At 35.8% G+C, this 23,885-nt stretch overlaps 1 protein-coding gene across 1 annotated transcript; it reads right to left on the bottom strand.

The window, feature by feature from the left end:
* Positions 1-342: 342 nt before the first annotated feature.
* LOC138332958 (MAU2 chromatid cohesion factor homolog) lies at positions 343-22,676 on the bottom strand. The gene is made up of 18 exons (XM_069281023.1): positions 22,397-22,676; positions 22,250-22,267; positions 20,041-20,106; positions 19,576-19,671; positions 19,100-19,222; positions 18,314-18,469; positions 16,807-16,882; positions 15,812-15,885; positions 15,420-15,510; positions 14,815-14,918; positions 13,383-13,460; positions 12,418-12,483; positions 11,787-11,914; positions 9,645-9,722; positions 9,178-9,331; positions 8,751-8,841; positions 8,267-8,394; positions 343-7,053 (listed from the first exon to the last, which is right to left on the bottom strand). Exons 1-18 carry the CDS (start codon positions 22,628-22,630, stop codon positions 6,991-6,993), a joined length of 1,824 nt encoding a protein of 607 aa, XP_069137124.1. The 5' UTR covers positions 22,631-22,676; the 3' UTR covers positions 343-6,990.
* Between the last annotated feature and the right edge of the window lie 1,209 nt (positions 22,677-23,885).

The following is a 23,885-nucleotide window of genomic DNA, read 5'->3' as shown; positions in this document are numbered from 1 at the left end:
GCCATGGCATAAGCTCACCGGCCCTTCGGGCCAGGTGAGCTAAAAATTCTGTGTCACTATACTCGGCGGTGGAGCATCTTTAATTACTAACTCTCAAGGTCATAGTTAAAAATTCAATGTGATAATAATGTGCATTGTTGTAAATTTTCAAGCTAAGAGTAAATACAATAATAAATATGCTTACAAGCTGTCACTCAAACCGTGTGTGACTTTACTTTTTGTATTTTATAAGCTATGATGTTTTCTTCAACATCGCCTAATCGGTCAATGAACAATAATTTCTATCATTGTTAGAGTATAAATGAACCAGATAAATACCATGAAATTAGAACAAGAGCTGTGTTGACAATTCATGCAATTGTTTAATGTAACATTGATGATGAGGTGACGAAAGACAACAAACAGAAGTATGGACCTTATTTACACAAACAATAAATAAACCTCTATAAAACAATGGAGACTTAAACAGTCTTCACATGTCTGTAAAAAGTAATAAACACATCTCAACTCAAAATATACCTAACTAAAAGTTTTTTTGATGTAAAATGTATTTCTATAATAAATATGCAGGTTTGTAACGGGACTCCAGTGTAACCATGCATGGTTCTCTAAAGTATTATATGTTGCTTGGTAAAACATTATACAGTTATCTTTGTAACATTTGAAAGTGTCATTCATATGACAGGCCAGAATAGGTAAAACCATGAAATTGATTAATTTCGCAAGGTATTAACTTTCGCGACTTTAGATGGATCATTGAAATTAAAACCCTTCCGAATATTAGCAAGTATAGAGTAATGTTCTTTCTAGCTGCAAGGTATATATATTGCAGCTAGTATTGACCAGGGTTGCATACCCCACCTCCAGGAAATAACTCATCCACAAGTTTCCAGGGTTCACAACGGATGATTCCTTGACAAGACTCACAAATATCCATTTCCAGAGTCCCTACACAGGCCCCAATGTTACAGAAAACAGGATTTTTAAAATAAATGTTATCAATGTCTCCGATAGGGATCATACACGCTACCTCATGTTGCTAGTTCCACACTCAACTGATTGCGCTAAAGACAGCTGAGATACACAGGAAATCACCATGATGACTTGTAATGCATTGGTTTTCTATAAACTACTTTCAAGTCTCAAACAACAAATCAGATTTACTGTATCCGATCTGAAGAGGGTTTTGGTTTGTTTAGTTTTTTGTCCTATTAACAACCAGGGTCATGTAAGGACATGCCAGGTTTGGTGGTGGAGGAGTACCCGGAGAAAAACCATCGACCAGCGGTTAGTTCCTGGCAACTTCCCGACATGGGATTCTAAATCGCAACCCAAAGGTGAAGAATTTTTGTGGTAATATGTGGGGACATCTAACCATTTGGCTGAAGACCTATTGTAATAGTGTTTATAATCACTAGTGTTCAACTCCGTGATTTGTATTTTGCTGTTTTTTTCACAATAAATACACATGTCATGTTTTGCAGTATAGTTCCTTGTACAATGTACACCAAATATTACACGTGGGGAAATATCCTCACATATTCAGTGTAAATATCCACGCTTACAGTTAACTGTATTTACAACATTAATCTATCACAAAGGGACCGGCTGTCAGAAATCATTTTAAACACACTTCTGATAAAGCGACAGTCCTCATTGAAGAACCATTATACCACACCTGTAGATCTGGAGACATAGCAGTAACAAGCTTTACATAATGTGAAATGGCCACTTGTGGGTTTTACTAAGAATCATAAAAAATAAATTCTAATCCCGGTACATGTATTAACATATACAATCAAAGAGTGGTTGTTGAGGTCATGATGTATTCAGATTGAATTTCAATTAGTAACAGTAACAGCATAAATAATGGACAAATTAGGTTTGTAAGATTAAAGTCATCACTGTTTAAAATGGCAAAATGTACAAATAATACCAGATCTTAATTAAAATGTGCAAAGGGTGTCTTTATACATCAAAATCCCTTCAGTAGTTCTCAAGAAATATCGATAACAAACTTCAACTGCCAAAATCAAAGATGGCTGTCTGGCGGCCATCTTGTTTTTCCGATCAGCCTCAAAATCTGTATGGCACAACTAGGGACCAAGGGTAACCTCCATGTGAAGTTTGAACAAAATCCCTTCAGTAGTTCTCAAGAAATATTGATAACAAACTTCAACTGCCAAAATCAAAGATGGCTGCCTGGCGGCCATCTTGTTTTCCCGATCAGCCTCAAAATCTGTATGGCACAACTAGGGACCAAGGGTAACCTCCATGTAAAGTTTGAACAAAATCCCTTCAGTAGTTCTCAAGAAATATCGATAACAAATTGCAACTGCCAAAATCAAAGATGGCTTGCCTGGCGGCCATCTTGTTTTTCCGATCAGCCTCAAAATCTGTAAGGCACAACTAAGGACCAAAGGTAACCTCCATGTGAACTTTGAACAAAATCTCTTCAGTAGTTCTCAAGAAATATTGATAACAAACTTCAACTGCCAAAATCAAAGATGGCTGCCTGGCGGCCATCTTGTTTTTCCGATCAGCCACAAAATCTGTATGGCACAAATATGGACCAAGGGGACCCTCAATGTGAAGTTTGAACAAAATCCCTGCAGTAGTTTTTAAGAAATAGTTATAACAAGCATTGTTTACGGACGGACGACGGACGGCGGACGGCGGACGACGGACCACGGACGCAGGGCGATTTGAATAGCCCACCATCTGATGATGGTGGGCTAAAAATGTGCAAAGGGTGTCTTTATGTATCGATTCTATATAGCAAGGCAAAACCACCAAATATTATTTAAAATTAATATGATAGAAAGTTATATTACATAATGTCCAGACATTACTATCAATTTATCTTAAGCAAACAAAAAGATTTTAAACCCTTTCACTTCAATCACTTATGCAGTAAATCATAGTTTCTTATCAGTATTTTATGATAAATGATAAGTCAACACTCCTCAATGTGTCAAACCAGTGATGTAAGCAGTGTTGAAATGATTTTCAACATAAAATGAAAAAGTGTGCAAAAATTCAAATCACATTCAATATCATGCTTTAGCCTGTTAAAGTCTGCATGGTAAAAGATAAGAAACCTTAAAACTAAGAAATACATGAATGTATATAAACACATTTATCTCTGAGAAAAAACTTTATTTCACTGATGGGGAGACGGAGAATCAGAAGTGTTTAAGAATTACATTTGTTTTAGGTAATTATTTGCAGATCACTTGAAATATTCTGTTGCTGGTTCTCTCGGTATTACTTTTTGTATCTACTGTATACATTTAAGATTTTGGGTTGTATTAAAACTTGCCAAAACTTTTTTTTATCAAATAAATGTTGGTAAATCATGAACTCCTGTTTTCATGCCAATTGAATTTCACTTTTCCATGTTTAATTACTTTTTGAGTTATTAAATTTCACAATTTAGAGTCAAAAGGGTCTACTGTATGTATGTCACATACTTTTTCAGAGTAATTTATTTTGCAATTTCTACTTGGTTGCGAAATACTTCGTATTCAATTGTAAAAGAAAATCAAAGTAGTTGGTTTACAGTATACAAGACTGTTATTTAGACTAGAACAGTTAAAATGTTTAGGATGTATTCTCTCCCTCCCCATCATTGATATAAAGTGTGTGGAAAGTGATGATTGGTGTCTACACAAGCCATGAACACTTATATACAGGTAATTAGGACACCTTGTCTGCTGCCTTTCACATTTATCAACACATGATCAGATGGCATTTACAATGATATCAACGACGCAAAAATATCTATAGATTCTCATTCAAATTCAGTACAAAATTACATGATTCAACGAACCTTAACACTGCCAAAGATCACATATAGGTACATAGACAGTTCCAACTCTGGAATCTACAATACATAAACCCCATTAATGGATTGGAGAAACCCTTATTCAAATTACCATATAGCTGATAATTTTTGCAGAGACAATGTTTTTGTGATTTTGCAGAATATTGGCGTGGTCGTGAAAATTTCTCTGCAAATTAAAATAATAAGTAATAGATAAATAATTTATTTGCACACTGATAGCATTATCATGATTTTTTTACCACAAAAATAACCGGCTGTATCTTATTTTATTTCTGGACTATCTTTTTATTTAGATAATAAAATCCACATGATAGTGTGGCACTTGATACCCCACAACATATACATGAATGTTTTCATATACACATATATACTACAGTATATTGATTGAATATGGTGTGGGGTTTATTTTTGCGATATTGACGTTTTCATTGAAATCCGTGAATTTTAAATACCAGCAAAATATTTATGAATCACTAACGTAACTAACAACAATAGTATCGTAAATTTATGAAGTGTAGAGATCAATTAACATCAAAATTTACCCACTGCGAACAGTTCTTTATAGGAAACAGTAAAATATTGACCATTGATCTACAAATAGTAATTGTTCTATTCATAATAAATAAAAGCAGTAAACTTCAGTTTGTCACGATTCCTGAATGCAAGTTCAACGAAATGCATGCCAGATAAAGTATGAAAGCCAAAAAGAATGATAAGATACAATCAAACAGACGTGGAGAAGATTTCAAAGAGCACCAACAAGAAATTCAGACAACACCGCCCCCCCCCCTCTTCCTCCCTGAATTTGTATTGAACTGAAACACTTCACAGTTTATTTTTGTCTATTACCCACAACTGCTAGTAACATAAAATACAAAATAAATCATATGACACACAATGTTCAGTAAACCAAGAATATTACAGCCCTTCGTCAGAAAAAAAGTTCTCAATTAATTGCTACTCAGGAGAACTTGTCTATAGACACTGCCCCTGTCTGTTAATTACAAAAACATCTTCTATCTTACACGATTCCATCCTTCTAACAAGGAATTACAGACTCTTCTGTTAACAGTTCATTGGTGTTTATTATTGACAGATATTGAGGACAACAACTTATTTTTCATCCGATTGAAATAAAGTGTTACTTGGTTAGATTTGTTTTCTTTCCCTATGAACAGCCAGGATGTGCCAGGGTTTTGAGATGGTAAGCCAGAATACCTAAAGAAAAGCTATTAACCCACAAGCATATATGTATATTATACTCTCAAAAGGACTTTAAGAGTAAATCTGTTATGCATTGTATACATGTACTTATGCTAAATACTTGTATTCATTAATTGAAATTCTCTTTTAGAATTCAACTTAAATGCAAGTGTTTGTGATGAACAATGAATATATGTGCTGCTTAGCTTTTTGTACCAATTTCATGACAAGGTTTTTTTAAAACTGTATTGCGGTAAAACATGGTTAATATAACGAACTCTGGGGATCAACAAAATACCATTGTTATTAGCATAGTTTGTTATACACATATAGACATCTGATAGGAACCTTGATGTGGAATGAAAAGTTTGCTGTACATGTTTTACTTTGTAATCATGGTTTGTCTGTTTTACTTTGTTTTGCTGTTCATTTTTACCTTGCCCAGTTTGCTGCAATAGCAACACTAGAGTGTTTGTCATTTTTCCAGTATCTGGTGTTAAGTTTAACATTCATTGTCGGGTAGATGTCCCTCAATTCATTCACCCCCGACATTTCATAATGGACTGTTCTAGTCCTTGATTTAAGACAGTCTAAATGTGTCTTCAGGGGGGATTACACTAACTCCTTGTACCTCAGAGGGACATTCTTAATTTATATATCAAGACTCATAAGAATTTTTAAATTCAATCTTAACTGATTCAATCTAAATGTATATTACACAACAACTTACTAACCAAAGTATACCTCCCATCAACCACATCCTTACCGCTATACACAGACTGTAAATTACACTTGATACACAATAAACAACCTTATCAATCTGGTTTTGATGACGATATTACTTTATACACTTTTATTGTTTAATAAATGTGTTATTTTTCTTCATGTGATAGTTTAATTTATGTCCACAAGTTAATATATCACAGAAAATAAATGAGATAAATTTTTTCCTTGTATCTAGCCAAATACAATATCAACACAGCTGTGAAAGATTGATATACATGTATGTATATATATCAGTTGTAGTAGAAGCCGATATTATAGAATACACTGTTCAGTAGACGACTGTTCTCCACACATACATATACACTCAATCCTGTGATACACATACATCACAGCTCTCTCGGGGTTTAACCAACCAACCTTCTTAAAACTCTCTCTGAACTCATTTCAGCCTTCAGCTGTCGTGGCGATCATGACAAACCAATTCTAGTAGAGATGAAAAGCCCAGATATTTGGTTAATAAACCTTCCACTGAAAGGAAGCCATATTCAGTTGTCTCCTCCCAATTTATTACTGAAGTATCAGTAATTGTTATCAAACAGGATGACTCCTGGTCATTATGGAAGTGCAGACGACATTATAGAACCATTGTCTGACACATCCTAACATCCTGGTTTTCACAGGACAGGCAACATTATAGAACCATTGTCTGACACGTCCTTACATCCTGGTTTTCACAGGACAGGCAACATTATAGAACCATTGTCTGACACGTCCTTACATCCTGGTTTTCACAGTGCAGGCAACATTGTAGAACCATTGTCTGACACATCCTAACATCCTGGTTTTCACATGTGTACAGTGCAGGCAACATTATAGAACTATTGTCTGACACGTCCTTCACATCCTGGTTTTCACAGTGCAGGCGACATTATAGAACCATTGTCTGACACGTCCTTCACATCCTGGTTTTCACATGTGTACAGTGCAGGCAACATTATAGAACCATTGTCTGACATGTCCTTTGTTCCTGGTTTTCACTGAGTCAGTATCCCAGCTATCCCAATCCATGACGTAGATACAGGAAAGGTTTATCCTTTGTCATTTGACAGACCTGAATAAACTCTATAAAGCTGCTTCAGGAGTACTGGTTGATGGACTCAAGCAGTTTTTTTTATCTGACGATAGACATTGAAACGTCCGACAGGTTTTTGCCTTCACAGCATGTTACTGGATCCAACTGTTGTGTTTAGATGAAAAGGACAAGGCCCCTCAGTCCACTGAAACATGGAAATAGAATCAGATGAATTTTACATCTAATAGGAAACATAGGCAATGAGAACTTCATGACTATGCTAAATGGCACTTTGTGGTGGAATAAAGATATTTCCTCCACTAAATTTTGTCATAGTTTCTCAATTTTTGTGTATACCTGGTATTTACAAATTCAGAATTTTCCGATTTGAAAATTTCCCTAACAACATGTCTCTCTGATTTTTTTAATTCACAATCTGCTGAACTAAACACAAAGCAAAGATATTTTGATGTCTTTTTGTGTTCAGGGAATGAAAAGTCCCCCTTCTTCATAAGCACAAAAGGGACTGATTCACATACCACATGATACCCGATAACGTTTGTGCGAGACTAGTATCTCTTGTGGTGATGGAACGTAACTCTTTGTTATCTTCCCGCTGAAATGATGTTAGCGTGGGATATCATCTTTTCACGTCATTCCATTACCAATAGAAACAATAGTCCCGCACAAACGTTACTGGGTATCACGAGATGAATTATTCCCATTTCAAAATGTTTTTCCCTCAATTTAAAAGAAAAGGTACAGATCCTTTAAGATCAGTGTGCCTGTACAAACCTGTATCAAGCCATGTTCTGACAGATCGTTTAAGATCAGTGTGCCTGTACAAACCTGTATCAAGCCATGTTCTGACAGATCCTTCAAGATCAGTGTGTCTGTACAAACCTGCATTAAGCCATGTTCTGACAGATCCATTAAGATCAGTGTGCCTGTACAAACCTGTATCAAGTCATGTTCTGACAGATCCTTTAAGATCAGTGTGCCTGTTCAAACCTGTATCAAGCCATGTTCTGACAGATCCTTTAAGATCAGTGTGCCTGTACAAACCTGTATCAAGCCATGTTCTGACAGATCCTTTAAGATCAGTGTGCCTGTACAAACCTGTATCAAGTCATGTTCTGACAGATCCTTTAAGATCAGTGTGTCTGTACAAACCTGTATCAAGCCATGTTCTGACAGATCCATTAAGATCAGTGTGCCTGTACAAACCTGTATCAAGTCATGTTCTGACAGATCTTTTAAGTCAAGTCATGTTCTGACAGATCCTTTAAGATCAGTGTGCCTGTACAAACCTGTATCAAGCCATGTTCCGACAGATCCTTTAAGATCAGTGTGCCTGTACAAACCTGTATCAAGCCATGTTCTAACAGATCTTTTAAGATCAGTGTGTCTGTACAAACCTGTATCAAGCCATGTTCTGAGAGCTGTGATGACTGGAAGTGATCCTTTAACAGGGACTGTGAAAAACTGGTGTGCATCTTATAGCCTTCTGCCTCGTTAACCTTATCACCACAGAGTCTGTACAAATCTGAAACAAAGCACGGCCAATTGCAGTCAAACATTTACTTGAAAACAGATAGGCAGAATGATGAGTTGGGTCATCCACACAGATTTTGACTACCCAGTACATACAATAATTAAATGTGTGCTATCATATTTCAGTGCAACATTTCTGGTGCTGAAATAGTAGCCACACCTCATGCTCGCAAACACAGTCTATCTATTCAATGTTGTAGCATTCAAAATACAAAATGCAAATTTTCATGTGGTATCCACTATCTAGACGATTTGCTTGACAGCTAGCGATCTGTCCATACTTCAGTGTGGCTGATTGGACAGATAAATCTGTATGGAGTACCCTGGTATTACCCCGGTATTACATACCTTTGAGGAGAGAGGAGGCCCACAGTTGCACATGAACATCAGGTATCTTTCCTGCAAGCTGCATGGCCGGTGTGACCATATTTAGAGCTTCCTGTAAATAGTTTACACATCAGTAAGGCTCCAAACACATATTAATACCTCTTACCTTATCCTTAAACATAAAGGGTGATTTTTTGTTTAATATAAATTGTATTTATAAATTTTGAGGAAATTATTTTCACACTAATCACTTCAATATGAGCAATGAACACTTTCACACTTGTATTAGACCTAGCACATATTCTTTTGACATTGCTGAAGACATGTCATTTAGATATTTTGATCTTAATATATGGGATTTTAATATCCTGAATTTAGAATAAAATTATATAATTTTCCTCGTCTACAGCTCAACTCAATGAGTTCTACCTACATCACTAATACTTACTGTATTGTTGCCTAGTGAGAGAAAAATGTGGCCCAGAAGGACGAGAGAGCATGATGTTAATCGGTTCAGGTCCTCTGCGTTAGCCATCTTTAGAGTTTCTCGGAGGTGGAGGTAAAAATTGTTAGCCATCTTTAGAGTTTCTCGGAGGTAGCGTCTGGGAAACAAAATAAACCGTTAGTTGGAGGGCAAAATGATAGCTACTGAAAAGCTAAATAAAAATTTTAATATTCCTGGAAAGTCTTCCTAGTTGTTTTTGCTATTTATAGCACATATCATCCTTACAACTCCTTAGGTTGTGTTTCATTGTCTTCACTATACACCATTGTAAGGGAAACAAAATAATAACCTAATGTCAAACTGTTTTGAATATATCATACAATAAAGTCCAAAAGGTACCATTCACTTGCACTTACTTGGCCTCACTGTATTGGGCCTGGAAGAGACTTGTAACACAACTGTACACTTACTTGGCCTCACTATATCGGGCCTGGAAGAATGCCTGGAGACCACGCACATAAAAGGAGGACGCTTTCAGACTGTGGGAGCTGTAACAGAGACAGTATACAACTTTATCACGGTCGGATGGTAAATGATTTATAGCACTGTATTTTTCCCCCTTTGTTGCTATTGCTAGAGTGAAACTTCATTAAAGTTGCATGGTCTATGACTTGCTCTTGCTCTTTTTGTGATAGAAACAAGAGGCCTAGAGGGCCTGTATCCCTCACCTGTTTTTTTTTTAGTAATTATCACAAGACTCTGACAATTAGAAAAATAAGCAAAATTGACTCCCAAAGTTTAATTTTGAATCACAACCATACAATGATGCTATTGATACCATACAAATATGCTATCCAATACATTGGTTCAGAGACAAAATAATTTATATGAAAATATTAGCCTAATTGACCTTTTTGACCCCGCATCTATTGCTGTCTAAGGCCCGGGGGGTCAGCCCTATCATTTGTACAATTTCAAATCCCAACCCTATAAGGATGCTACCATTGCATTATGAGTGCTCTTTTATGCTTAGTTGCAGAGAAGAAGTCGTTTATATAGAAATAGCTAAATTGACCCCTTTGGACCCCACCCTTCAGGCCCCCAGGGGGTCAGCCTCATCATTTGCAAACTTTTGAATCCAAACCCTATAAGGATGTAACCATTGCATTATGAGCGTAATCCCATGTTAAGTTGCAGAGAAAAAGTCATTTATATGGAAATTGACCATTTTTGACCCCGCCCCTCAGGCCCCGGGGGGGTCAGCCCTATCATTAGCACAATTTGGAATCCCCACCCTATAAGGATGCTACCATTGCATTATGGGTGCTATCCCATGCTTGGTTTCAGAGAAGAAGTCGTTTATATGGAAATAGCCAAATTGGCCCCTTTTGACCCCGCCCCTCAGGCCCCCGGGGGATCAGCCCCATCATTTGTACAATTTTGAATCCCCACTCTATAAGAATGCTACCATTGCATTATGGGTGCTATCCCATGCTTGATTTCAGAGAAGAAGTCGTTTATATGGAAATAGCCAAATTGACCACTTTTGACCCCGCCCCTCAGGCCCCCCTGGGGTCAGCCCCATCATTTGTACAATATTGAATCCCCACCCTATAATTATACTACCATTGCATTCTGAGTGCTATCTCATGCATAGTTTCAGAGAAGAAGTCGTTTATATTGAAATAGCCAAATTGACCCCGCCCCTCAGGCCCCCGGGGGGTCAGCCCCATCATTTGTACAATTTTGAATCCCCACCCTATAAGGATGCTACCATAGCATTATGGGTGCTATCCCATGCTTGGTTTCAGAGAAGAAGTCGTTTATATGAAAATAGCCAAATTGACCCCTTTTGGCTCGCCCCTCAGGCCCCTGGGGGGTCAGCCCCATCATTTGTACAATTTATAGTTAGTAGCCCATAAGGATGCTACCAGTCAAATTTTGTTGAAATCCGACCAGCGGTTATGGAGAAGAAGTCGATTGTTGACGGACGCCGGACGCTGCGGTATCCCATAAGCTCACCTCGGTCCTTCGGACCAGGTGAGCTAAAAACATTTAAAGTGTTCTACATATATTTCAGGTTTTAAACTTTCCATATTAACCGACTTTCGTAAAGTTTGTATTAGCAAAGTAATTAAATAATTAAATATAAATATTTGTTCGCGTTTACACGTTTTAAATAGCTTGGAAGTTTCCGAACTGTTCTGATCTGCATGGGTATTGCAGATGTTGGCCACGTATACGACTGAGGATGTTTCGATCTATATAGGTATCGCCAATATCAGTCACGTGATGCAACTCGGGTTTCTGATATTACCAAAAAGTTTTTAAACATGATGTTGATCAGTGTCCACTTTTAAAATGCATAGCATCCATTCCCTTTCAACCATTGTATGTTTTACAACAATTTGTTAAAGTGAAAATTACAGGAAATACATATAAGATATGCAGTAGGAAGATATGTGTATGCTTTTAATATTTGTATTTGTATTGCTAAAAGATTTTAATTCTTTCTGCAGAATCGTCTCCTCTTGAGTCATTGTTATATCTAACAGACGTTTAGAAATAAACCTGACACACTTTTTTTTTTTAAAACCTTGGAATTGACTTACTGAGTTGACAATTTTTCGGGTTCCAGTTTCTCCAGGATACTGACAAGCTCGCCTTGTCTATTTGTCCTCAGATATACTATTGCTAAATTGAGGTGGACAAAGGACTCTAACTCCATTGCTTTGGAAAACTGAAACATCAGCAAAACTTCTATAATAAGTTTTCATATCTTTTATGTTCTTCCTTTTATTTGCAACAGCGAAAAAGTAATAAATGTTTTGCAATTTGAAACAAATATCATAATCTTAATATTCACAAGAATTCCTAAACAAATATTCTATGTTGATATTACTTTGCTATTAAACAGAGATTTTTTACAGATCACCTGTGCGACCTTGACCAGTAATCAAGATCAATTATTTCAACTGACTTTGGTAGCTAGCCACTGGTCCAATATCATTAACCTAGCATTATTTAGAAGAAATTATTTAAATTGATCTTTACTAATGAACATAAAAGGTGAACAGACTGCTAAAATATTAACCAGAACAGTATAATACCTGGGTAATTAATTTTTCTTTGATCTTTGATTTCATATTGTATTCTACCGGCAATAAGCCCCATAATCTAGAAATAAATGATTTTTGTTAAGATTTTTCCTACCCCAGTGTTGTAGCAGTTAACGAGTCTTACCTTTATGGCGGTTTTGAACTGGGCCTCAGCAGCCTCCATACAGTTCATCGACATTGCATATAGGCCCTGTAAAGTAACCATACTACAGAATCAGACAGTGTTCCATTTATAGTTGACATTGAAATATTAAGTCATAAATATAGACTTAGCACATCACAGATGATATTATGAAAAGGGCATTTTCTACTGGCCAAGTAAAAAGTTAAGTCCAAAATTATTTCATAACCCCCGATCCTGAAATTGAACTGCTTTGATTGTTAAAGGAGATTTAAGGGGAGTTGTAACTACATGTACAAAGAGACACAGTACTTACTATAGGATACAGGGCCCTAATAACAATATTTTATTATGTTTATGCATAGGCCTTCCTTTTACTTATAATAATCTTAATGAGTTGAGACTAAGATCAGGTACGGCACAATAAAACTATTGTCAGACAGATTTTTTACTTAAGTATATGGTTTTACATAGACTAGAGTAAAAAATATGTCTGAGAAAGTTTCTGGTTCCGGGTCCACTTCTCTGGAGTTCATGACATCTTATATACTTAAGTGTACTTAAAAGACAGTGTATGAATCTGTGCTGAATGTGTACAAAATAGTCGTGACTTACAAACAGTGTATGGATCTGTGCTGAATGTGTACTAAATAGTCGTGACTTACCAACAGTGTATGGATCTGTGCTGAATGTGTACTAAATAGTCGTGACTTACCAACAGTGTATGAATCAGTGCTGAATGTGTACTAAATAGTCGTGACTTACCAACAGTGTATGAATCAGTGCTGAATGTGTAGGTACTAAATAGTCGTGACCACCAACAGTGTATGAATCTGTGCTGAATGTGTACTAAATAGTCGTGACTTACAAACAGTGTATGGATCTGTGCTGAATGTGTACTAAATAGTCGTGACTTACCAACAGTGTATGGATCTGTGCTGAATGTGTACTAAATAGTTGTGACTTACCAACAGTGTATGGATTTGTGCTGAATGTGTACTAAATAGTCGTGGCTGCTGCTGACAGACATGACACGCTTGGAAAATCTGCAAAAATATTCAAATATAAATCAATTATAGATTATTTTTTTTTGAGTATTGCCCTAATAACATAGAGAATGATTTTAATCTAAGGTCGCTCTATAGCAATTACGTTAAGTAGTCTTAACCATGGACAAATTACAACAGTGTCTTGGGATGGCAAGATTACATCAATACTACATGTCTCTATAATAGTCCGATATAACAGTCCTACCTCCTGAATGGCCAATGTTTATATATATATATAATAGTCCGGTATAACAGTCCTACCTCTTGAATGGCCATGGTTTATATACATATAATAGTCCGGTATAACAGTCCTACCTCCTGAATGGCCATGGTTTATATTATACAAATATTTCATGGGTTACTGTGCTCTAGTTCATAATATTTAACCCGAGGTGATGGTAATCAACAAATGTTATATTGCACGAGGCCAAAGGCCGAGTGCAATATAACATTTGTTGATTACCATCACCGAGGGGTAAATATTATGAACTAGAGCACAGTAACCATGGAATATTTGTTTTATTACATAATCACCAGTTTTTCAGTTGAATATTTTTTATAAAACGAATACGGCAATCACTTAACAAAATCATCAACACCGTACCGTACGGAAAAAAACCTTAATATCCTATTGAAGATTGACGTATAGCCCACGTGCGTCACGTTGTAACTCCGGTTTGGATGTCTTATTGTCTGTTTTCACATTATTAGACCTGCTTGCAGCCTTTTGATCTAATACATTCATCGTGTCCGTCCTTTACTCGGTACTGTAAACGTCTACATGACGTGCTTGATTCGAGATCTAAAAATCCAACGCGAAATTGAGCGTGACCCTTTGTGACGTCATAATAACGTAACACACTGTTACTCGCAATTCCTCGGAAGTTTTCTACAAAACTAGACAACAACAGCGAGGTGTTCCTAAAGCTGTGCAATATAACATCTCGAATCGTGCAATATAACGTTTCCATGGAAGCGTGAAATATAACTTCGAACTGTGCAATATAACAAGGTTTTATTGAACGGTCGGTGTAATAGTTGAAAATATTATATTTTTTCATATATAGATTGGTGTAAACAAATTATGTAATAAATAAATATAATAGTCCGGTATAACAGTCCTACCTCCTGAATGGCCATGGTTTATATATAAATATAATAGTCCGGTATAACAGTCCTACCTTCTGAATGGCCATGGTTTATATATATATATATAATAGTCCGGTATAACAGTCCTACCTTCTGAATGGCCATGGTTTATATATAAATATAATAGTCCGGTATAACAGTCCTACCTCTTGAATGGCCATGGTTTATATATAAATATAATAGTCCGGTATAGCAGTCCTACCTCTTGAATGGCCATGGTTTTGTTGCCCATTATCAGCCGACACATGATGATGTGCTCCAGTAACATGAGCTGGAATTGTGAGAGGAGGGGATGGGCATCTAACACTGAAACAAACAATACATGTATGTCAATGTCTGTAAGATAAAAACATCGAAACATCAAAACCGATACATGATAGGATGGATATCAATGACACTATATATTCCCAATTATTACACCCTCCCATTCCTAAAAGGGGTATGAAATAAGAAAGGTGTCCTAGAATACGATGTTGGTACAAGTTGGCTGTTCAAATGTTTTCCAATATATGTATCCATCATATGTATTTCATTTATAAATAGAAATCTGTGATTATAGAAAAGAATATTTGTGTACAACTGAGAATGGTTTTTAGTAGAAAATGACAATTATGTAAAATGAAATTTTTCAATAAGGTATTAGATGAACAACCATGTCACTTTGTCCTAATTTCCATTAATCCATCATATTTTCTCGATGGTCCGTGTACCATCACAAAGAATCTAGATTGAAAAGATTGGTGTCTACTAAAGCCATTCTACTGACTATTTCTTTTTGAATACTTTACTTTGTCCATTTGTGCTTACTTTTCAATTTTTCTATTTGCATAAGAGCTTTGTCTGTGTATTTTTGTGCCTTGTCCATGTATCCTGCCTGCATGGAGTGCATCACTGTCACCTGTAAGGTAAAACAATCAATTATGTCATCATTCACTTCCTAATCTATCAAAGAACATATGGGCATATAGTTGTACTGTATCATTTAAAATTGTGAATAATTCGCTGTAAACAGTAAATTGTGAACTTGAACAGCTCTACAGTATCTTGGTGATAGGATTCTCTCATTTCTTTCACCATCTAAACTTCTTTTGATTCTTTCATTACAGACTAATAATATTGACATTAACCACAAATCCTTTATAAGATTCCCTGTATACACACACTGAAGGTGAAGGATGTTTGTACAGTGAGCGACTTACCAAGTACACCAGTACACACATGTGTTCTATTGGTAGCCAGTGAAACATGTCCACGGGGTTACTGGAAGTGGGCTCTGGGAACAAAACCAACATTGTATGTGTTAACTTCTGATGACAGACATCAACTTACAAACGTATAAATGACATATAACTACATTATATATGAAATATCAGGGTTCAGATTCATCAATATTCTGTAAGAAAAAGAAATCTAGAAATCATTATAAACAATAAAAAAATGCCTCAATCTAAAGGTTCTTCCCTAACCTGTTATAATTCTGAAGTTAAATAACATTGGTAAAACTTAGTAGCTGGTGAGACAACTGTTTCACTTATCACTTTTCTCTCAGATGAAAAGTCACATGGAAGTGGAGGGAGAGTTACCTTCATCTGTATGTAATTGTGTTATATGGAAGTGGATAGAGACTTACCTTCATCTGTGTGTAATTGTGTTATATGGAAGTGGAGAGAGACTTACGTTCATCTGTGTGTAATTGTGTTATATGGAAGTGGAGGGAGACTTACCTTCATCTGTATGTAATTGTGTTATATGGAAGTGGATAGAGACTTACCTTCATCTGTGTGTAATTGTGTTATATGGAAGTGGAGAGAGACTTACGTTCATCTGTGTGTAATTGTGTTATATGGAAGTGGAGGGAGACTTACCTTCATCTGTGTGTAATTGTGTTATATGGAAGTGGAGGGAGACTTACCTTCATCTGTGTGTAATTGTGTTATATGGAAGTGGAGGGAGAATTACCTTCATCTGTGTGTAATTGTGTTATATGGAAGTGGAGGGAGAATTACCTTCATCTGTTTGTAATTGTGTTATATGGAAGTGGAGGGAGAATTACCTTCATCTGTTTGTAATTGTGTTATATGGAAGCGGAGAGAGACTTACCTTCATCTGTGTGTAATTGTGTTATATGGAAGTGGAGAGAGATTTACCTTCATCTGTGTGTAATTGTGTTATATGGAAGTGGAGAGAGACTTACCTTCATCTGTATGTAATTGTGTTATGGTCTGTATAATTTGCTGAAGATTTTTTAGGGCTGGCTTCACACTTTTCACCTGGAATACAATTGACAAGCTTAAAAGGTATTTGAGATTGGAATCTGAATTCTGTCATGATGAATGCTGCTGAACTAGCTTCACCAGTAAAGTATTTTGTGAAATACTCCTTGACAAGATGGATTCTATGTACCAGCTAAATGTACAGTTACTTCTATAGTCATGTATATTAATTAATGTTGAATGTCAAGAATTTAGTATTCATGTCACCAACTAGAAAGATTAACTTATGAATAAATTATATTTTAACTTTCAACTGTAATACTTTGTCAATGTTACAAAGAAAAGGAATTTAGGGCTCGATATAAACTTTTTGAAGGACTCGCCTTGTCAGGCAGGTGACCACAAAAACCTACCTGCCCGACTGGAAATTTGACATGCCCAAATTTTTTTTTTTATGAAAAATGATAAAATTTCTCTATTTTTATGATTAATTTATCATTCCTTTTAGTTTTCTTAATTTTTGTGTTTTCTATGAGCATAGAAGAATTAATAATTCACTGTAGTAAATATAACAAAATATGTCTTGTCCTGTTAATTGTTCCTAGCTATTGACCAGTCGGGCAAGTGATAATTATCAGGAACCTTCCAGACCTAATAACTCCACTGACACTACCAATCTGCTTTGACATATCTTCTTCTTAGTCCCCACAGTATCAGTGATTATTTACAAGATGAACAGGTGTCTTAGCTAATAATATTCTACAAGCAAATACTGTGAAATATCGGTAGTGAAAGATCAATTAATGAGCAGACTAGGTTGTGTATAGCTGGCATCGCAAACAGACTTTATAAACTTCTTGATTTTCAGTCAAAAGCTGGTCATGTATAATTAATCTTGATTCTTGCATGAAATGATAAACTTTTGATTTCCACTATTGTCATACCATTGCTTTTGAGCTAAGCCTACCATTGGTTATCAATCTCTTTGCGATGCTTTCTGTCAAATTTTATTATGACTGTGTCATCAAAGTGCTTGAAAGTGTTTACTATATGGGTGTACAAACATCTGTTTGACCATGACTAATTATACAGATAAATCTGTGTAGACAGCTTCATAGCTCAGATTTTGTTGCATGGCTCCTAATTTTATCTTAATGACTGTGATATCAACTCTTCATCAGTCTAAACAAGTATCAATGGCACTAAAATATCCTATGTATAAAACTATATATATAATAGTCACAGATGTAATTGACCTGCCCGACAGGAGGTTTGACCTGCCCCAGGCAGTCGGGCAATGGTTAATGTCGAGCCCTGGAACTTACAATTAAAATGAAAAAGGTTTGTGGAAGGAAAATTTTTATATTAAATGAAAGGTACAAAACTACCTATAAGGCCATATGGGTTTTCAGAGATTGAAACAACTTGCTTTGAATTTGTAACAAAACAATTAAATAAAGGTTTTAAGAGATGATAATGATAAGTTACCTGTCCCGCCATGAGATAATGACACACTTGTAGGACCAGGAAGAACACTTTTAACGACTCTTTCTGTACAGGTTGACCATTGTATGTTTCTATCATCTGACCAGCAGTACTGAGGGTGCTGTGTACATCGGCTGTCTTCTTGTCTATCAGGTACAGCTAGTCAAACACATCAACAACCATTGGAGGTAACACAGAAATAGTTATGTAACAATAAGATTTACTACATCAGGATATCTTGATGAAATGCAATGGGACTAGATGGACATGGGTAATACTACCTCCATGCCCCCCATTTTCATGTCAAAAGACACATCTAAAATATTAAAGTAAGAGTTTAGAAGTTTGGATATCTTGGTCCATAAAACTAAATGTATACTACAGAAAGCAACCTTGATACTCCAGGGGTTACTTTCACTGTTAATAAATCCACCCATGCACTATGTCATAGTAAATCAGAAGGCTCTGTGTGGGACAACAGATGAGACAGGTAGTTTGATCATTCGATTTACATCAAAAGAATATCAGTACATTGTATGGCTTTAAGTTGTGTGTCATTCTCTGTAATCTTCAAAGGAAGTCTTTGTAAGTCTATGATAAGTTTTCTCTTCTGAAAAGCCTTCAGTTTTGCTAAGACATAGTCCAGAGGTGGATATAAAGGTCATGGTAATTCCTGGAGTATCCAGGATACAGAGGAAGATACTTATCTTGTATCTATTTTAATATTGCTTTATCCTTTATAAGAAAACTCATTCAACAATATATTCTGTGTATTCCAGTTTCACTCACCATTCCTTTGCTGAGAACAAATAAAAGTTTGGTGTACTCTGAATGAGCGGTATCGGAGAACTCGGCGCCTGCTGTCAGTAACTGGCACGCTGTCACAAAATCCTTCTCTATGGAATGGATTTGCTGCAAAATAAAGTGTGTCTACAGTCAGTGAAGACATTTCATTAGGCCAAAAGTAAAATATTGTTTGTTTCCCTTCTCCTAGGCTACCGATCCTTCCAAATCTAGCCTACTCAAACATTTTATCCCTTATGGATAAACATAATAAAAGTAAGATCTTTATGATTCAAAGAGTGCTGCATTCCACTGACATTATATAGATACAATAGTCTATTTTATGCTGAAAAATGAGATTTGTTAAAACTTTTTTTTCAAAAAAAGAAGAAATAAATAGCATTTTAAGGATGGCCTTATCATCTTGAAGAAAAATCAATAGCAGTAATTTAGTTTTATTAAGCCTGAGACAGAGAACTTACTGCAAGTTGAAACAGGAGTCGGCAGTGCCAGTAGGGCGCCTGTTGGGATATCTCGACAGCCTTCATCAGTATCTGTCGTGCATGCTGAAGTTGATTCTAAATGGAAAATTAAGTTCAACAAAATAACAGCAAGACTTCTAAAACATTGTTAAACAACAGTATCATCAGATTTAATACACTTCACCTTTCAAAACAGCAAAGTCAAATCTTAATTTGAAAGATTTTGTTGACAATTCATGTAATGCACAGCATGATAGGATTTAGACACACTCTTTGTGCTTCGGAAATTATTTCATCAACAGATCCTTTTCTATTTTCAGCATATGACAAAAAACGTATAATATATATGAAATGTTTACTAAAATATTTCATCAAAAGATATGAACTTTTTTACACTTTCAAAAGTCACTTTGACACCCGATCCTTTACCACTCACAAAAGATAGAATATATTACTTCAACATACCTGATCCTGGAACATTTGTGCTAACACACAAGCCGCTTCAAATTTGACATCATCACATGCTGGCATCTAAATTTTTGTTAAGGAACTTGTTCATCTAATTTAAATCCCAACGGAAGTACTCAGTACATCATATTAGTGACTTTGGATATAAAACTGCATAAGTATGGAGGAGTTGCTTCCCTTTGACTAATGACTGACAGTATTACAAAGTAACAGCACAGAAAGATGTGAGGGTTAGAAATTGTTACCTGGTAACTATGGTTTACAATAACAACAAAACACTTTCAGCATTCATACTTCCTGTCATCAAAGAGCTCCCAACCTGATATCAGTCTAGCTCCCAATATGATATCAGTCTAGCTCGCAATTAATAGTTTTTTTTTTTTAACTATTTCAACTAAGAGGTGAACTCTACTATAATATCAGTAAAGAACTGGAAAGCCAATGGGAATCAATGGAAATAAACTTGGTATGCTAAGTTCTGAGCTTGTTGCTCATCCGACCATGTTATATATCACACATGTATGTATAAAATTTCTTCAACATTTTTTCACTAAATTATGGGAGACAAGACTATTTGAATTATTGGTAACACATGTACAATATGACATAAAATGGAGGCTAAAACATCATTAATGTTATGTGATAGAAGAGGGAACCATGTATAAGCTAGGCTAGCTTTTATTTAATTGGAGACAATTCTAGATTGAGACTCTAACAACTGAGCTACCTGGTCACAAATGACCAACCCTGTCTAGGACTGCTTCATTCCAGTATCCCATATTTACGATACATATCCTACTCGAGCTCCACTAAATTTATTTGAGATCCATTGAATTTTAATAGAAAATTTTAGGAACTAGACCAGGGCTAAAATGCAGGACGTTTCAAACTTCAGACCAAGGTTCTACCGATCGAGTTACCTACAGGTTAGGTTCCTACATGCACAATCCCATTCAGTCAAATTAAATCGCACCTGTATAGCAGTTCATCTTTTTTTTTTTTTCTCGTTTTCGATTGGCCTGTTGTTAAGATGGTGACGTATTACCACTAGCCCTTCACCTCTTGATTTTGAGTGTGAATTAATTTAATCTAATATAGGTCTGCGATTTTTCTCCAGGTACTCTGGCCATCATGAAACTGGTACATCCTTAAATGACCCTGGCAGTTCTACATCCACTTCATTGTATACTTCCTAGTATATCGATATTAATGATGATATTGGTGTTGCTAGCTATGCACAGGGAAACATCAGAAAAGGAAAAAGTGATTTTGTCTTTAGAGATGAAAGACATGATTTAACACTGAAAGACATGATTTGACACTGAAAGACATGATTTGACAGTGAAGAAACATTGAAATTGCAAGATCTTGAGGAAGCAAAATCTATGACATATAGTGGTTTGTTGCAATAATATCACCACAGTGCTAATGTTATCTTGTTATTGTAACAGGAGAGGAGAAAATGTAGCGGCCAGACCGGGATTCGAACCCGGGACCCTCCGAACACTAGCCGAGTGCTCTACCGACTGAGCTACCTGGTCACCGATGAGCGACCCAGTCCAATCCCGCTACACTCCTCCCTCCTTTCTCGAAGTCTTTGCTCTCGAAGACATACGAGACCCTTCCAAACACCACCGTGGGTTATTTAGTTTGGCGCCAATTCTGTAACAGGAGAGGAGAAAATGTAGCGGCCAGACTGGGATTCGAACTCGGGACCATCCGAACACTAACTAAGTGCTCTACCACCTGATCTATCTGGTCACCGATGATCGACCCAGTCCAATCCCGCTACAATATACAAAATATATGTGATGTTAAATAATGTTTTCTTGTGTAGTTTGACTGTAGTATCGATCTTTCTCAACAGAATAGCTGAATCTTGTACTATCAATTTGGAGAATCTATGTCCAACATCATATATTCATTTTTAAACTAAGGACATGGAGAAGCATGACTATAGTCCATATTACTCTTATATTATTGAATGTGGAAAAAATATCGGGTTACTTCCCCTTGACCAAGTAAATTCAAATCAAACCAAAATATTTCCAATTCCTGTCGTACTATTGTCGTGTTTTATCTAGTCATCGGTATCTAAACAGGTCATGCTGTGTGTACCATTTTGGTTACCCCCTTGTGTCTGTCCTCCGTGTCAGTCAGTGAGATATAGTGTAACAACAGTTCTCCATTGTTGATAAAAGGATACAGAAACAGACAGTGCCCACTGCAAACAGAAAGAAAAACATAATGCAATGCTAATATGATAGCATGATTTAGTATAGGAACTTACAATATCATCGATCTATGAAAGTAAAATATTACAAATGTCAGTCGATATTGTGGCAATACTCACAGCTTGCTCTAAATGCGTCCTGGCCAAGTCGGTGTTTTTTGTATGGGCTAACAAAATATTACCAAGTTGTAGGTGCGTTCTGGCTTCGATTTTCGGTGGAGGTTTAAAGTTGAACATGGCCTGAAGGCAGTGGATACATAGTCTGATATTTGGAGGGTTTGAGGTCCTAAATGTCTCTGCTAATCCCAGTAATGAGGCATACCAGGGATCAAACACTGTCGATCCGGTCGCCATTTTGATCGGTTCCCGCTGCCAATCCGCGAAGATGATAACCCCGCACTTAATGTTTACGGTTCTTTTAAAACTAAACAACAACAACAAAAATAAAAATAAAAAATGTTTTCAGTAACGTATCGGTTAATTTTATTAGATAACAAAAGCCCGCTGGTACGATCAATTAGTTGATTTCCAGAAATAATGAATGGAATGGTTGTTTAAACCTGACGAAGTTGAACGCAATCGTATCTTCGCAGTTTGAAAGTGGTGGTTTTAGGGGCGTAAATTATTCTTTACCACGGGCACCTGCTTGTAACGAACCTTATCGGATATCGACCTTTGTCTGTTATTTTCAGTAACAAGGACGTCTCACTTATAAATCCTTGATGTTAATAAACAAATTTGTTGTAGTGTCACAATATGGCGTGCCGAACGTTGCAAAATTCAATAAGTAAAATAAAATGTGTAAAGAAATAAATGTTTTGTAACATATATCGTTATATGTGTTCAATATGTTTAATTTGTGTGTAAAAACCATGAATGTTTGTGTAATTTTTTAAATATTTATATGTAAAAATAATTTTTTTGTTCAATAATTTCTTTGTGTGTGAAAAATATATTTGTGTGTAAAAATATATATTTATGTGTGATTTTCACACACAAACATAAAACAACATCACACACAAATATATATTTTACACACAAACCATTTTTTCACACACATATATAAAAAAATACAATCAAATATATTTTTCACACACACAAAGAAATTTTGTTCACACAAATATAAAACAAAATTAAAACAAAATTACACAAACATATATTTTTACACACAAACAAATTAAAAATAATGAACACATATAACGATATATTAGAAATACATTTTTTCGCACAAATGTTTTTACTTATTGAATTTTGCAACGTTCGGCACGCCATAATTATTAATCTCTGCCAATATTTCTTTTACTTTAGTAAAAAATCTATCATGATGTTTGCGCTCAACTTTTATTCTCCGTTTATTTGTTCAATTATTTATACCCCATGGATTTGTCAAATGTCATGTAATTCGAGGAATAACTTATTAACTGAGAAATGTCTAATGCTCCTGCTTATAAATCCGTATATATATAATTATTAATAATTAATGTACTCATACTCCAAGCAACATGTACTTTACAATAACCCATAACTTACACCAGGAAATCAAATAACCCATAACTTACACCAGGAAATCAAATTTATATGTTTAAACAACAATGGAGAAGTACAAAAA

The sequence above is a fragment of the Argopecten irradians genome, chromosome 10 (genome assembly GCF_041381155.1).
Source record: "Argopecten irradians isolate NY chromosome 10, Ai_NY, whole genome shotgun sequence".
Classification (NCBI taxonomy): Eukaryota; Metazoa; Mollusca; class Bivalvia; order Pectinida; family Pectinidae; genus Argopecten; species Argopecten irradians.
This window is presented reverse-complemented; position numbering and strand designations above follow the sequence as displayed.

What these genes read in the sequence shown, in the direction of transcription:
- LOC138332958 (XM_069281023.1), bottom strand. Translation starts at nt 22,630, where the DNA reads ATGGCGACCGGATCGACAGTGTTTGATCCCTGGTATGCCTCATTACTG. An exon ending in TTGTTCTCAGCAAAGGAATG is followed by an intron (nt 18,470 to 19,099) that starts GTGAGTGAAACT and finishes GTGTTTGACTAG; the next exon opens with CTGTACCTGATAGACAAGAA. An exon ending in GGCCTCCTCTCTCCTCAAAG is followed by an intron (nt 8,395 to 8,750) that starts GTATGTAATACC and finishes GCTTTGTTTCAG; the next exon opens with ATTTGTACAGACTCTGTGGT.